The sequence below is a fragment of the Eptatretus burgeri genome, chromosome 5 (assembly GCF_056783735.1).
Source record: "Eptatretus burgeri isolate ZD-2024b chromosome 5, Ebu_testis_v1, whole genome shotgun sequence".
NCBI classification, from domain to species: Eukaryota; Metazoa; Chordata; class Myxini; order Myxiniformes; family Myxinidae; genus Eptatretus; species Eptatretus burgeri.
In genome coordinates, this window is record NC_140965.1 from 13,886,498 (window position 1) to 13,903,855 (window position 17,358).

General features: G+C 42.7%; 1 protein-coding gene across 3 annotated transcripts in view; it reads right to left on the reverse strand.

The window, feature by feature from the left end:
• GOLGB1 (golgin B1) overlaps nt 1-17,358 on the reverse strand; it is a 124,483-nt gene that overhangs the window by 12,724 nt on the left and 94,401 nt on the right. For all 3 annotated transcript variants that reach the window (XM_085880780.1, XM_085880778.1, XM_085880779.1), the window contains exons 14-19: nt 14,646-14,858; nt 7,303-14,286; nt 6,750-7,046; nt 5,895-6,076; nt 5,620-5,719; nt 5,383-5,481 (exon numbers count right to left, since the gene is read on the reverse strand). In XM_085880780.1, the coding sequence (XP_085736906.1) occupies nt 5,383-5,481; nt 5,620-5,719; nt 5,895-6,076; nt 6,750-7,046; nt 7,303-14,286; nt 14,646-14,858 (7,875 nt within the window). The remainder of the gene's footprint in view (nt 1-5,382; nt 5,482-5,619; nt 5,720-5,894; nt 6,077-6,749; nt 7,047-7,302; nt 14,287-14,645; nt 14,859-17,358) is intronic.

Genomic DNA, 17,358 nt, shown 5'->3' on the forward strand with positions numbered 1-17,358 from the left:
GTTCCTGTCACTCTTCTTCTGATTCCTTGCCCCCTTTTGGACCTTGCCTCGTACTTTAGACTTGACTTCTTGTACACATCAAACACTACGTTCACCCTCTCGTACCTGGCACCATAGGATTCCACCTTTGGGATGATGTCTTCTTTGGCATAGTCATCAAATATCTTTGAAGTGCGTGGAGGTAGGGCATTGATAAGTGCTGAGCCATCAATGATGACTGCATCTCCCCTTGGTTCTCTGTCTGGGATGTTCACTTGTGCTTCAAGAATTTCAGCCAGCTGTGACTTCAATTTTTTTTGAAGTTTTTTTTTTTCTTCAAATTTTTCAAAATTTGGATTTTCAAATGGCCAATCGGGCAGATTTGATCAGGGAGCCCTGGAGAACAGAAATGCCAAATTTTATGCTTGTTTCGTATTTTGCACGATTTTTCTACTATCTACTCTACTACAAGGAATGTTTCTTGAGTAATAACTCCTCATCGAAGGCAGACATCATGTTTGTCTTCAGGAAACATTTCCACCCATCCTGCCTTAAATTTATGAGTATTATTGATGGACACCTTGCCTCTGTGACCTTCTCCATCAATCAGGTCAAGTTCACAATTCTCAATGTGTACGCTCCAAGCAAAAATGACGAGCGGATCTCCTTTTTTGCTGAACTGAGAAAAATCGTGCAAACACTGGATTTGCAAACTTGTCTAATTATTGGTGGCGATTTTAATTATATTGTTAATGCTTCATGTGACCTAAACGGGTCGGAATCCCAACCATGTACTGCAAAAAGTTTTGCAAACATCATTGTGAAATCTAATCTCCATGATATTTGGTGCGTGCAGCACCCTTCTGATCGGTCTTACACGTGGTGTCGTTGTTTAAACAACCACATCTCACTTGTGAGGCTTGATCGCATCTATGTAAATTCTCATTTATTACATGGAGTTTATAAATCCGATATCGTGCCTTCTGGTTTCTCTGACCATTCCCTAGCTCGAGTCTTCATTCAACTCTCTAAACCATGTCCAGGGAGCTCTCATTGGAAATTCAACAATAGTTTACCAGAAAACCTCAACTTCATTCAGGCCTTTGAATCCTTCTGGACGGCTCTCCTAGAACAGAAGTTAAGCTGTTTGTTAACCCGCTGATATGGTGGAATTTAGTAAAAACCCAAATTAAAGGGTTCTGTCAACAGTATCAGTTTTTCTCAACAAGGGCTGACCATGAAGTTAAAAAAATTATTACGGTTAGAGATTTTACATCTCCAACAAGTCATCGGACAAAATAATAGTAACATACAAAAAACCTTAACTGAGAAACAGTCCTTATTAAAGGAAATAACCGAGAGGAATGCACGTGGTGCCCTAGTTCGGATGAGGGTGCGACACCTGAATGAGGCAGACGTACCAACCAAGTACTTCTTTTCCTTAGAGAAACGTCTTCCCAGTAAACAGCTTTCTCAGCTGTGATTGGCAGATTCATCCATTACCTTCACACAATCAGAAATCAAACTTTTCGTGAAGGAATACTTTTCGAAAATATATTCAATGGAGCAAATAATATCCCTGTGTCGTAAGAGGCGACCAGGGTTGCGTCAGGAAGGGCATCCGGCGTAAAACATGTGCCAAATCACTATGCGGATCATATGGATGATCCGCTGTGGCGACCCCTAACGGGAGCAGCCGAAAGAAGAAGAAGAGGAGGAGGATATTCAATGGAGCAAATAAATCCTGTCAGTGTCGCCTCGATCTCCGTAGGCCTGCCAGTGTTGTGTGAAGATGGGCGTTCCCAACTGGAAAGACCCATCACCTTGGATGAACTTGGCACTGCTCTGCACGGCCTTGCCATTGGGAAAGCACCTGGAATGGATGGACTTACAACCGAATTTTACAAGAAGTTTTGGCACTTATTGGGTCCAGAACTCATTAACACTTTGAACGCAAGCTGCCAGCTTGGAGAGCTACCTCGGAGTTGCTGACGAGCTCTTCTTACCCTCATCCCAAAAAAGGGAGACATGTTGTGTGTTGAAAATTGGCGTCCTGTCTCCCTGTTATGAACGGACTATAAGATATTTTCAAAAGCCCTGGCATCGCGACTTACTCCTCATTTATCCTCGTTGTTGGAAGAAAACCAATGTTACTGTGTCCCAAAACGCTCCATCAATGACAACATCTCCCTTGTGAGAGACATCATTGAACTGTGCAAGGAAAACCCTAAAGATTTAGGACTTCTCCTTGATCAGGAGAAAGCCTTTGATCGTGTTAACCATCGGTACCTTTTCAAAGTACTTGGAGCGGTTTGGACTTGGTTCGACCTACATCTCTTATATTAAAATACTATATCATAATATTTATAGTGTGCTTAAGATAAATAAGATAAACAATGAACTTGTTGCACCTTGTTTTTCAAATCTGCTTGTCGATGAATGTCCTTTTTGTAAGAAATCTGAAAACCTTTTTCACATCTATGTTGAATGCCAACGGTTGGCACCTTTATTTATCTTTCTTCGGAATTGTTTTGTGAGGTTTGGTTTGTTTTTTAACACTTGTGTGTTCATCTACGGATTGGATATTCCACACAAAAATTCCAATGCTGTGTTCACCAATTTCCTGCTTGCTCAGGCAAAGATGGCAGTATATAAGTCAAGGAAAAGAAAACTTGATGGTGTTGGAGTAAATGATGAAGATGCTTTGTTTTTGTTCCAAAATCTTGTAATAAGTCGTGTTAAATTGGATTTTGCTTTCCTTTCAGTAACTGGAAGATTACCGCAGTTCGAATCAAAATGGTGTATAAAGGAAGTTATTTGTAAAGTCCTAGAAGAATGTTTATCCTTTTGTGAAATGTTTTGGATATAATTCACTCAAATTAATCCTTTCCTTTCTTCAGAAATTGTTTCTTGGTTTTCTATTTTCTTTCTTTCTCTGAAATGAAAATGTGACTCCCATTTGGGGGCTTTCTTTTTTACTTTTATAATAATAAGATCTCAAAGTCTGTCTGTCTGTCTGTCTGTCTCTCTCTCTCCCTGATGGCACCTGTCTTGTATCACATAAAGTTAAGATTACAGAAATTCTTCACATCAGTCCAAGTCTCTTTCTTCGCTGCACCTCATCTGCATTCCATTGCACCTCATCGCACCTCACCGACCTGTGAGCAGAAAGCTGCATCTCGAGGAGGATAAACTCACCACTCCCTTCGGAAAATAAAGAAAATCTCATGTCATCTCTCTCCTGGATCAATCTTCAACCTGTGTTCTTGAGTCCCATCACACCATCATCTCAAAATAATATGCAATTACATCAACTCTGTTTAGCTCACTCTCTTACAAACTCCAAAACATATCCGCATGTAACCTCTTCTCAATGTGTAAACCTCCCTGTCTTCTCTCATCTTCCATCAGAACCAAGACCAAGCCAGCCCTGGAACCATGCTCATCACTCGATACAGTTAATGAAATTTTGATCTGCATAAAATTTCCAGCATAAGACAAGGTATTCCAAAAAGATGATTTCCGCGAGTGAGTTTGAAACGCTCAAAGCATAGATTATTGAAATTGAGAACAATGTTAAACCAGACCAAGTAGTTGGTGTAATGGTGAGAGCGTCCGCTCCGTGTCTGGAACGTCAGCAGCTCGAAACCCAACCGAGTCATACCAAAGACTGAAAATGGTACACGTTGCTTTCTTGCTCAATGCTCAGCATTTAAAAGGATATAGCATGAATGAACAACCATAAGTTGGCAATGTTAGCCCAGCCTTTTAAGATCATCGGCCTTTTAAGACCAGGGCATTTAAGATCATCGGCATCTCCCGCAATGAAGCTGAGTCTTTGGGCCTCTCACTCAATCACCGCAGGTTGGTCGGTGGTCTTTCTGTCTTCTACCGACTCCTCTCCAGCCTTGCCCCCCCTGCTCTCTCTGCGATTTGTCCCCACCACATTTCCACAGGGCGCTCAAGGTCCGCCAACAACCCCCTTCTGGTAAAACTACCAAAATCACGAATCACTGCTCATCTTCACTCTTTCATTCCTCTTTTTTCCCGCCTTTGGAATAAACTTCCTCACTCTATTCTTTCCCATTCTTCCCTCCAGGCTTTCAAAACAGCTGTTCACCACCACCTCTTATCTTCCCCCATCCAAATCCTCGATCTTTTCTACCCCCGATAATCCACCCAAGCCCACTTCCTTCATTTCTCCTGCTTTCCTTCCTGAAAGTCCCTGAAATGTCCATCTTCTCTTCGCCATGTTCCCCGTCCCATCCCCGTCCCTCTCCCTTCCACAGTTCACCTAATGTGTCTGTTCCCCACTGTTTTGTCCCTTCCACTCCCGCCCCTCTTGTCTCATGCCTCCTTGCTGTGAGTTGTTTTGTTAGCTCTCATACGAGCCTCGACCAAAGGAAACAAAAAAAAAAAAAGCCTTTTGATGGGGGCCTCCTGTGTTAAAGTTCCTTGTAAAGAATCATATTATTATTATTATTATTATTAGTTGCTAGAAAAGAAAAATTTGGTTTCTTCCAGCAAGTTGCGTTGAATAAATAAATATTGAATTCTACAAAAGCTGTGTACGTTGATAAATTTATTCCAATGTAACATTCATACTCTTTCTCGGATATCGGTGCTACTGAGGCAGTCTCATGGCAAGAAACACATCAGGTGTTTTGCCAGTGCCTTAAATACTCGGGGAAGGAAGATGGAATTTTGCTCGGGTTCCACATCACGGTTTATTCTTGCGAAAGATACCATGATATCTTTAAAGTCCACAAGTGAATGCAAACGGATAGGACACCCAACGAAATGCTCCTCTGAAGGATGGCACACTCATCCTAACACCCTGCCTGAGAAGCACTGGGGTGAAAATTTAGAGCCGGGTCAGGAATAGAACCCAGACGAGACATCTCAAGGGTGAGCGCACTACCTCCAACCTATCCTGCAAATCCATATATTGAAAGTAGAAGCACACAATCGACTTTTAAGGACCTTGGTACAACTATTTTGACAAACACTTTGCCTTACTATTAACTAGCATAACCCGCGTTCTGCGCGACATGTTTGGATGGGTGTGTTTGAGAAAGGAACTGATGCAGAGTATCAGTCGTAATTTTACTTTAATGCAGTAAGTGGAATACGATTTCACTGTTTCAGAACCATTTTATTTAACTTTTTTTTTGTACCATGCACCTCATATGGTCTTTGAGATAATGTAAGCCGAATATCACGTTACTCGAGCGCAGAACAAAGTCGAAGATAGCGCGACACGAAACCACAAACTCGGAAATAATATATAAGATGCGTTCCAAAAGGCCAGTGAAGCAAAGCTCCCATCATGTCCTCAACTTCTACTTGTGCAAGCTCTGTGTCCGATTCTGAAAAGCAGAGCCACGGAGGCAAATGGCCTACCTTGCTGTAGACCTGTTGGAAGCGAGAATCCTTGTGGTGGAGCTCCTGCAGGCATCGTTCCAATTCAGCTTTCACTTTTCTCACAGAATTCATCTCAACCTGCACATCACAAAGATGCAATAAATGTTATGCTCTGCAGAACTGTGGTATGACGGAGATTGCAATTTTGTAAAGCGCCATTCCGGCGCCGCACAATTTTACACAAAAAAGACCAAGAGAGGGGAAGTTCAAACTAACCATGTGCTCACTGTCCGTTGGGGATTCATGAGAATTTTCCACTCCCACAAGTCGCTCATTGAGGACATGGCTCTCAGAGAGAACGACCTGCTTGTCTGACCTGGTGGGATAATAACATTCTGCCTGTTAACACAACTCCAGCCAAAGAAAACAGGAATAATAATTATTAAAAAAAACTAAATCGAGTCTCTGTGCTGTCTCGAAGTTGAGATATCAAATTCCACACCAGAAAGAAAACAATTATCGACTTGGGTCCAAATAAAGTCTGGTCTCACCTGAGAACCACGATTTCTGCCTGATAGGCAGACACCTCACGGGTGTGCTGCTCATGCAGTGCAGCCAGTTCCGAGCGCACGGCTTCAGTCTCATTACACAGCTGTACCAACTCATTCTCTTGTCGAGCAACAGCCTCAGCACGATGTCTCTCGATGCTCTGTAGATGCTGCAGCTTCAGCATCTGATGGGCAAGGGGAATGGTGTCATTTATTACCTCCACCACCGAAGGTGGACGAAGGTTATGTTTTCAACCCTGTCTGTTTGTTTGTCTGTGAGCAGAATATCTCAAAACATTGTGGACGAATTTGGGTGGACAGGTTTGGTGTGTGACGAGGACGAATTGATTATGCTTTGGTGAAGATCTGGATGCTAGAATTTTAAAGTGATTCTTCACCATCGAGTGAGAGGGTGAAAACGATACATCGCAAGATATCTCAAAAAGTTATGGACGAATTCGGACGGAACTGGGTGGACAGGCTCGGTGTGTGACAAGCACAAATTCATTCGATTTCCGGGTCTGGATACGAGAATCGAAAAAATTATTTTAAGAGATTCTTCACCATTGAGAGAGATAGGGCCAAAAACGATATGTACTACAATATTTCAAAAAGATGTGGATGGATTACAAAACTTGGTGGATGAGTTGGATAGGTCACAAGAAAAAGCCAACGAGATTATGGTGTGTGACAATGACAAATGGTCCAGATGCAGATCCGGCCTATCAGTGGGATACAAAACATAAACTGTTCAGCCTGGTGGAAGTATGTGCTCGACTGAGTGCTGTTCTAGTTTCCATTGGAGTTCTCAATCAAACCTCACATTACCTCTCCAAATTATGCACAAACAATATTTACCAATTCGTCATTTTCAGAACCCAGGGCAGCAAGTGCATTCTTCAATGACCGAGTCTCTTCTTCATCGTGTGTTGCCCTCTTCGTGTCATTCTCCTGTCTGTCTCTCTCAGCCTGCAGACTCGCAAGTGCCAATTTCATGGACATCAGTTCTTCCCTGAGTATCGTGGCCGATTCCTCAGCCTGTGCACAGCACTGCTCTGACGTCAGGAGCTCTTGTGCGAGCTCAGCCACACGTTCCTGTGCTGTCTCCGTCTCTGCTCGAAGCACTCCCATCTCGTGCCCCAATTTCAAGGTGTCCTGACACAGGACGAAATTAAGAAATTACATTTTTAAAAAGCACTAAAGATATTGCAATAGTACATTTTAATTTCTTTGAGGCTTGAGAAAGAATGCAGATGAACCAATACCAGAGTCTGAAAGAGAAAGAACAAGATCTGAGGTCAAGGCCCAGGAGACACCACACAACATAAATCACCAAGATCGAGAGAAAAAAGCACTCCCACAAGGCAAGACAATGCCATGGAGTGGACATAGAATTCCAAGACAGGAGCACCTGCTTAGAATGTTCCTGCTTCTTCGAAAGCTCCTCTTCGGTATCTTGTCTTGCTCGTGCCACTCCATCCACATCAGCCTGCATCTCATTCCGGCATCCATTCAGTTCTCCGTTCAGACCCTTACAATTAAATTCTGTCTCCTGAAGTCTCAACATAACATTTCTCAAACTGCTGTCCTTCTCTGCCTTTCCTATTTCTGTTTGCTTCTCTTTGGCTAAAAGCTGCTCATTAAGTTTTTCCTTTGAAGCCTTCAAAAGCTCGACCTCCTCACGAAGTGCATTCGCCTGTTCCTGACGCTGCTCCAAAGAGTGCCGAAGAGCCTGATCTTTTTGTTCACCATCTTCCAGCTTTTTCTCAAGTGCACAATTTCTCTCCATTTGTTTGGCCAAGAGCTCCTTTTGTTGTGTATCCTTCAAAGAAAGCACAGCATCGAGATCGTCTCGATAACGAGTCAGTTTGGCTGAAAGACGTGCATTCTCCGCGTTTAAATCATCGGCTTGATTCAGAAGCTTTCGGATATCATCACGAAGCCCATTTGCCTCAGCCGCAGCCTCCTGGATGAAGTCATCCTTTTCACGAAGCATTTTTGTGTGCAAAGCTTCGAGCGACACGTAATCTGACGCAACACGATCACGATCTTCTTGCAGAGAAGCCATACATTTCCGAAAAGTTTCGAGCTCAAACAATCGCTCATCTCTTTCACCCACAACATTCTTCAGCATGTCCTTCAGCTCCAACACAGATGTCTCCACCTCACGCTTATTCTCCTCCGCTTCCTCCCTTTCAGAAACCAGTGTGGCGATCCTTCCATCACACTCACTCACATATTCAGCATGTTTATGTTTTGCATCGGCAAGTGCATCTGCCAATTCTTCTGCCTTGTTCGACTTTATCTGCGAAATTTCCTCATCTTTTCCAGCAATGGAGCTTTGTAATCGCTCACTCAATGACTGCTGGACTTTGAACTCAGCTCTGAGTTCTTCACAAACAGTCATTGTGTTTTGCATCTCCATCGCTGACTTCTGAACCTCAGTTTCCAAATGAGCACGAGCAGCAGACAATGTCTCCCTCTCCTCTTCCAGCTGCACAATTGTGGATTTCAATTGGGCATTGTCCAAGTCAAGCTGCACAACACTACTCTGAGCCTGACGCAATGAGCTCAACATCTCTGATATTTGCTCATTAGCTTTATCTTGCAAGCCAGCATGCACTTCACGTTGAGTCTGCAGCTCAGCTTGAGCCTCAGTGAAGTGGACTTCAGCATCATGCAAGCTCGTGGTGAGGTTCTCAGCTTGTGTTTTTAACTCCAACAACTGTGCCTCTCTTTCCTTAACCTCATCCTGGCATACCTGGCATGTGGTTTCCATCACTTGGAGCTCAGCATCTTTATTGTGGATGGCATCATGGAAGCGTATCTCCCAGAGCTGGTTCTCATTCATCACCCGGTCGCGGTCATCTTGCAAGGATGCCATACTGCATGTGACTGCTGCAAGACGTGCAATACATTCATCAAGGCGTCCATGAAGTTCCACAACTTCCTGTTCTTTACGTACAGCTGCTGCTCTGTCCTCAAGAGCTACCTGATTAGCTCGCTCTTTTTCTTGGCCTATTTTATCACACTGGTCTTTCAGTTCCACGAGCTCAGCTTGGTGTTTCTCAGCCTCCGCAGCAACGTGTTGTGCCATATCTTGCTGCTGTTGCCGCATGACTGTTTGCAGTTGTTCTTTAGATCTCACAAGCTCCTCCATTTTCAGTGATGCCTCATCAGCAGCCTTTTCTGCTGCTCTTTCAGAGCCATCCAAAGCTTTCTGGGTTTCAGCAAGCTCATACTTGTACCTTTTTATCTCCTCTTGTGATTTGCTAAGCACGTATTTCATTTCCTTGAGATCATCTTGTACCGCATTACGTGCAAATTCAACTGCCTTAATAGTTTCCTCCATCTTGGTAAAATGTTGCTGGTACTTCAAACTATCATGTTGAAGTTTTCCGACTTCAAGTTGTTTTACACGAAGAAGCTCACGAAGCTCACAATCACCACCAATCATGTTGGTGCAATCTTGCCTTGCTGCCTGTAATTTTATGTCAAACAATTGATTTGCTTTCAATTGCTTTTCCTCTCCGATCTGGACCTCTTTAACAATCTGGTCTTCTTTCTCTTTAGCTATTTTTCTCACTTCTTCAAGCTCCTCCTCCAGTTTAGCACTCTGCTCTTTGCAAGCTTGCATCTCATTCTTACATCCATTCATTTCTGCTTCAAGACCCACACACATGGATTCTGTCTCCTGAAGTCTCAGCATAACTTTGCTCAAACTGCTATCCTTCTCTGCCTTTTCTATTTCCGTTTGCTTCTCTTTGGCTAAAAGCTGCTCATTAAGTTTTTCTTTTGAAGCCTTCAAAAGCTCCACCTCTTCATGAAGTGCTTTCGCCTGTACCTGAAGCTGCTCCAAAGAGTCCCGAAGAGCCTGCTCTTTTTGTTTACTATCTTTCAGACTGGTCTCAAGTGCACAAATTCTCTCCGTCTGTTTCAACAAGAGCTCCTTCTGTTGTGTATCCTTCAAAGAAAGCACAGCATCGAGATCGTCTCGATAACGAGTCAGCTTGGCTGAAAGACGTGCATTCTCCCCACTCATGTCATCGGATTGATCGAGGAGCTTACGAATCTCATTGCGTAGCTTGTTTGTCTCAGCTGCAGCCTCCTGGATGAAGTCATCCTTTTCACGAAGAATTTTCACTTGCAAAGCTTCAAGGGCCACGTAATCTGACGCAACACGATCACGATCTTCTTGCAGTGAAGCCATAGATTTCCTAAATGTTTCGAGCTCAGATAATCGCTCATCTCTTTCACCCACAACATTCTTCAGCATTTCCTTCAGCTCCAACACAGATGTCTCCACTTGAACTTTATTCTGCTCTGCTTGCTCCCGTGCAGAAACCAGTGTGGCGATCCTTCCATCACACTCACCCACATATTCAGCATGTTTATGTTTTGCGTCGGCAAGTGCATTTGCCAATTCTTCTGCCTTGTTCGACTTTATCTGCGAAATTTCCTCATCTTTTTGAGCAATGGAGCTTTGTAATTGCTCACTCAATGACTGCTGGACTTTGAGCTCAGCTCTGAGTTCTTCACAAACAGTCATTGTGTTTTGCATCTCCACCGCTGACTTCTGAACCTCAGTTTCCAAATGAGCACGAGCAGCAGACAATGTCTCCCTCTCCTCTTCCAGCTGCACAATTGTGGATTTCAATTGGGCATTGTCCAAGTCAAGCTGCACAACACTACTCTGAGCCTGACGCAATGAGCTCAACATCTCTGATATTTGCTGATTAGCTTTATCTTGCAAGCCAGCATGCACTTCACGTTGAGTCTGCAGCTCAGCTTGAGCCTCAGTGAAGTGGACTTCAGCATCATGCAAGCTCGTGGTGAGGTTCTCAGCTTGTGTTTTTAACTCCAACAACTGTGCCTCTCTTTCCTTAACCTCATCCTGGCATACCTTGCATGTGGTTTCCATCACTTGGAGCTCAGCATCTTTATTGTGGATGGCATCATGGAAGCGTGTCTCCCAGAGCTGGTTCTCATTCATCACCCGATCGCGGTCATCTTGCAAGGATGCCATACTGCATGTGACTGCTGCAAGATGTGCAATACATTCATCAAGGCGTCCATGAAGTTCCACAACTTCCTGTTCTTTACGTCCAGCTGCTGCTCTGTCCTCAAGAGCTACCTGATTAGCTCGCTCTTTTTCTTGGCCTATTTTATCACACTGGTCTTTCAGTTCCACGAGCTCAGCTTGGTGTTTCTCAGCCTCCGCAGCAACTTGTTGTGCCATATCTTGCTGCTGTTGCCGCATGACTGTTTGCAGTTGTTCTTTAGATCTCACAAGCTCCTCCATTTTCAGTGATGCCTCATCAGCAGCCTTTTCTGCTGCTCTTTCAGAGCCATCCAAAGCTTTCTGGGTTTCAACAAGCTCATACTTGTACCTTTTTATCTCCTCTTGTGATTTGCTAAGCACGTATTTCATTTCCTTGAGATCATCTTGTACCGCATTACGTGCAAATTCAACTGCCTTAATAGTTTCCTCCATCTTGGTAAAATGTTGCTGGTACTTCAAACTATCATGTTGAAGTTTTCCGACTTCAAGTTGTTTTACACGAAGAAGCTCACGAAGCTCACAATCACCACCAATCATGTTGGTGCAATCTTGCCTTGCTGCCTGTAATTTTATGTCAAACAATTGATTTGCTTTCAATTGCTTTTCCTCTCCGATCTGGACCTCTTTAACAATCTGGTCTTCTTTCTCTTTAGCTATTTTTCTCACTTCTTCAAGCTCCTCCTCCAGTTTAGCACTCTGCTCTTTGCAAGCTTGCATCTCATTCTTACATCCATTCATTTCTGCTTCAAGACCCACACACATGGATTCTGTCTCCTGAAGTCTCAGCATAACTTTGCTCAAACTGCTATCCTTCTCTGCCTTTTCTATTTCCGTTTGCTTCTCTTTGGCTAAAAGCTGCTCATTAAGTTTTTCTTTTGAAGCCTTCAAAAGCTCCACCTCTTCATGAAGTGCTTTCGCCTGTACCTGAAGCTGCTCCAAAGAGTCCCGAAGAGCCTGCTCTTTTTGTTTACTATCTTTCAGACTGGTCTCAAGTGCACAAATTCTCTCCGTCTGTTTCAACAAGAGCTCCTTCTGTTGTGTATCCTTCAAAGAAAGCACAGCATCGAGATCGTCTCGATAACGAGTCAGCTTGGCTGAAAGACGTGCATTCTCCCCACTTAAGTCATCGGATTGAGCTCGGACCTTACGAATCTCATCACGTAGCCCGTTTGCCTCAGCAGCAGCCTTCTGGATAAAGTCATCCTTTTCACGAAGCATTTTCACGTGCAAAGCTTCAAGGGCCACGTAATCTGATGCAACACGATCACGATCTTCTTGCAGTGAAGCCATAGATTTCCTAAAAGTTTCAAGCTCAGACCATCGCTCATCTCTTTCACCCACAACATTCTTCAGCATGTCCTTCAGCTCCAACACAGATGTCTCCGCTTCACCCTTATTCTCCTCTGCTTTCTCCCTTGCAGAAACCAGTGTGGCTATCCTTCCATCACACTCACTCACATATTTAGCATGTTTATGTTTTGCATCAGCAAGTGCATCTGCCAATTCTTCTGCCTTGTTCGACTTTATCTGCGAAATTTCCTCATCTTTTCCAGCAATGGAGCTTTGTAATCGCTCACTCAATGACTGCTGGACTTTGAGCTCAGCTCTGAGTTCTTCACAAACAGTCAGTGTGTTTTGCATTTCTCCTGCTGACTTCTGCACCTCCGTTTGCAAATGAGCACAAGCAGCAGACAATGTCTCCCTCTCCTCTTCCAGCTGTACAACTGTGGATTTCAATTGGGCGTTGTCCAAGTCAAGCTGCCCAACACTACTCTGAGCCTGACGCAATGAGCTCGACAACTCTGATATTTTCTCATGAGCTTTATCTTGCAAGCCAGCATGCACTTCACGTTGAGTCTGCATTTCATCTTGAGCCTCAGAGAAGTGCACTTCAGTATCATGCAGGCTCATGGTGAGATTCTCAGCATGCATTTTCAACTCCAACAACTGTGCTTCTCTTTCCTTAACCTCATCTTGGCATACTTTACATTTGGTTTCCATCACTTGGAGGTCAGCCTCTTTATTATGGATGGCATCATGGAAGCGCGTCTCCCAGAGCCGGTTCTCATTGAGCACCCGATCATGTTCATCTGTCAAGGATGCCATTCGACATGTGAATGCTGCAAGGCATGCAATACTTTCATCAAGGCGTCCATGAAGTTCTACAACTTCCTGTTCTTTATGTCCAGCTGCTGCTCTGTCCTCGACTGCTTTCTGATTAGCTCGCTCTTTTTCTTGGCTGATTTTATCACACTGGTCTTCCAGCTCCATAAGCTCAGCTTGGTGCTTCCTTGTCTCTGCAGCAACTTGTTGTGCCATATCTTGCTGCTGTTGCAGCATTATCGTCTGCAGTTGTTCTTTAGATCTCACAAGCTCCTCCATTTTAAGTGATGCCTCTTCAGTAGCCTTTGCTGCTGCACTTCGATAGCCGTCCAAAGCTTTCTGAGTTTCAGCAAGCTCATACTTGTACCTTTTTATCTCCTCTTCTGATCTACTAAGCACGTATTTCATTTCTTTGAGGTCATCTTGTACCTCATTACGTGCAAATTCAACTGTCTTAATAGTTTCCTCCATCTTGGTAAAATGTTGCTGGTACTTCAGACTATCATGTTGAAGTTTTCCCACTTCAAGTTGTTTTACACTAAGAAGCTCACGACGCTCACAATCACCACTAATCATGTTGGTGCAATCTTGCCTTGCTGCCTGTAATTTTTTGTCAAATACTCGAGTTGCTTTAAGTTCCCTCTCTTCCACCATCTGAACCTCTACGGCTCTCTGACCTTCTGCCTCTTTACATCTTTTCTTCATTTCTTCCAGCTCTTTCTCCAGTTTGGTACACTGCTCTTTGCAAGTCCTCAGCTGTTCCTTTTTCTTCGAATTTCCATTTTGTTGTTTCGATTTGACCTTCTTCCTTTGTTGATCAGCTGCAGATGCAATATTTTTCATCTCCTGCTGCAATACCTGATGATCTGACGATATGTGTACACTCTGTCTCTGCTCTCCCAACTCAGATTCCATCAGTTCCTTTCCACTTTTCACTTTGTTGAAACTATCCTTTATTAATCTCAGTTCTTCTTCAAGCATCTTATTATTATCCTCAAGATATTTAAATCTCTCACGTAACAGAATGATTACATTTTCAGGGTCAGCAGAATGCAATTGCTGTGAAGCATCTGCTCGTTCTTGGGAATTGTCCCAAAGAAAACTAAGTTCTTCCAACTTCAACGTTACTGCAGTGTTCTTCACACCCATGGTTTGTCGCATTTTATCTTTGTTCTGCAGATCCGTGGTAACTTTCTTCAACTTTTCAAGTTGATCATCTTTCACTTCTTTCTGTGGCAACGGACCCTCCACTGTCACCTCAATATTCAAACAAACGTTTGTGACAACACCCTTTCAAATACTAAACGAAGCCACCACAGTCTATTCTCCCGATTTTAACAATAAACAATGATGACCAAAAGACTGTTCTCAAATCAAGAAGCCTGAACAATAATCCGAAAATGCATCAAATGTTTAAGAGCCTTTCACAATACAAGAAGTTTAATCTTGTTCTTTTTCATCGCATCAGCATGCGCACACAAACTTGACAAAATCATATGACATAATTGTACTCCAATTGCAGATTTATGAACACAATAATATGATTCCATACTTGTCTCTATTCTATGTAACATGACACTCAGCCTTACCTGGGTTTCACATCTATCTCTTTCAGCCTGCAGACTAGCTGCTGCCCCTTTCAAAGAGGTCAGTTGCTCACTGAGGCTTGTGGCCGTTTCCTCAGCCTGTGTCCGGTGCTGCTCCAACACAAGGAGCTCTTGTGTGAGCTCTGTCACACGTTCCTGGGCAGTCTTCCTGTCTGCCTGAAGCACTGCGATCTCCTGCTCAAACTTCACAGTTTCCTAGCAAAAGGGGGGAAAAAAACAAAAAACAAATAAACAATAATTCATCAAGAACATATTAAAAATGTATTATTCATCAGGCATGTTGAGCAGGTAGGGACCAGACTTTTGGAAAGTAAAACAAAACGCTGGGCCATGGTCAGCAAGAAAATAAAGTGAATACATGGGGGGGAAAAAATATAACACCACCACTGAATTAAAGCCCATAACCTGATAAATTATGTTTATCATGAAGCAACCTCTTTAGATAACAGAAAGTTCAACAACTATTCACTTATCTCAAAAGTGTTAATGTCTCAGACACAATGGATGCTAAAACTCTCCAACACCTGAACACAAGAGAAATTGAAACATTGGGGGGGGGGGGAATTACATGTATGTACAGTGTATATATGTATATATACCTTTTCCATATACAAATATATATATATATATATATATTTATATATATATATATATATATATATATATATATATATATATATATATATATATACATACATATATTTTCTATATATATATATATATATATATATATATATATATATATATATATATATATATATATATATATATATATATATATATATATATATATATATATATATATATATATATATACATACATATACAGTAGACTTGGCGTAAGTCGTCACCATTGGGACCGAGAAAAAAGTGACGACTTAGAAATGTGACGACTTACGCGTATGCGAACATTCATGATGACTGTGGGGTGAATGATGAAGTCGTGCGTGGCCTGGACACGTATGTGTGAGAGCCGGCTATTGTATTTTCCTTGTACCAAAAGGAAAACACAATCCTCGGGGCATAGGTGGGGGTTCATTGGTGAGTTGGAAAGTGATCACGCAAAGATGGAATTCATGAATCACTTTATCAAAAGTAAAGATAATGAACAACTGTAAGACAACAACTTCACCTGCTTATCACCATGATGGGATTGACCAACGAACCCCAGAGACTTTTCTGGCAGCATCTGCCAGAAAAGCCCAGTCTCATCGGCATTGTACACGTCCCGAGGCTGATACCTTTCCAAGATGTCTTTCAATTTGCCATCCTTCCAGTCGTGCACCACTGCGAATCCACGCTGCCTGATTCGCCGCACTTCTTGACCTTGCCGATTCCCCACCTCACTTTGAATCTGTCTATCCAGTGCATCGGCAAGGTCTCGGCATCATCATGCCCGAGGTCCACAGCGAATTTACGTGCCTTCAGCAGCAACATTTCACCATCCAACCGAATATTTGGCTGAGCCGACATTTGCCGAAACCAGATGATGAGCGCGTCATCGACATCTTCAAAGGACACACATTTCACGCGTTTCACACTTACCACCGGCCTCACGATCTTCTCCACTTGTCCAAATATCTTTCCCTTATTCTTAAAGATATCGTTCAATGTCTGCCGTTTGATATCCAACTTCTCAGCTATGGCTGTTTTCTTCATCAGTGGGTTTGCCTCGCAAAACTGGATAATGTCGCATTTTTCTTGGTAGGTTTTAGTTGTAAGCTTACGCTTAGTCGCCGTTGTCCTGCCTGCAGTGCGATCAACATGTGTACGCAGTTATAAATAGCCTATCACTGACGGTGTAAACCAATGAGCGAGCATCACGATTCCATGAAATCGGGATTCTCACGAGGCAGCAGTTCCGTGTGACGAGTTAGGAGTGGTAATTTACTTGAGTTTCCATTACGCGGGAACGGACAACATCTGACGACTTAGACGAAGTGACGACTTAGAGATGACGACTTACAGAGGGATGACCCTTTATTCATAGGGACTTAACATGAGATAAATTTGGGACTTTTTGACGCTGCCGACTTAGGCGAAGTGACGAGTTACACGCTGCCGACTTACGCCTAGTCTACTGTGTGTGTATATATAATTATATATATACATATATATACATACATATATATATATATATATACATATATATATATACATACATATATATATATATATATATATATATATATATATATACATACATACATATATATACATACATATACATATATATACATACATATACATATATATATACATACATATACATATATATACATATATATACATATATATACATACATATATATATATATATATATATTGTTGTGGTTACCAGATTCGCAAACCACCATTCAGGTCCCTTAGGTGAGGTATCTCGGTAAGTGCATGTGTAGTTAGGCCCAAACCCGTTGTCTAGTGGGAATACATGTCATTTATACGTGCTGCGACTCTTCAGGATAGCCGTTTTTCTTTTACTATCTTTATTTTGGACCAACCGCCATGATTACCATCACAACCACAACATCAACCACCAACCACAACGCCGCTTCACCACAACCGCCACGACCTTCCCGTCACACCTCGCAACCGTAGCATCGCCACCGTTCTTGCCCCGCTGTGGGTACCGGTGTTGGACTCATGCAGAACGCGCGTCGAACAGCGTGTACAAAATCACGGATTTTGTGCTTCA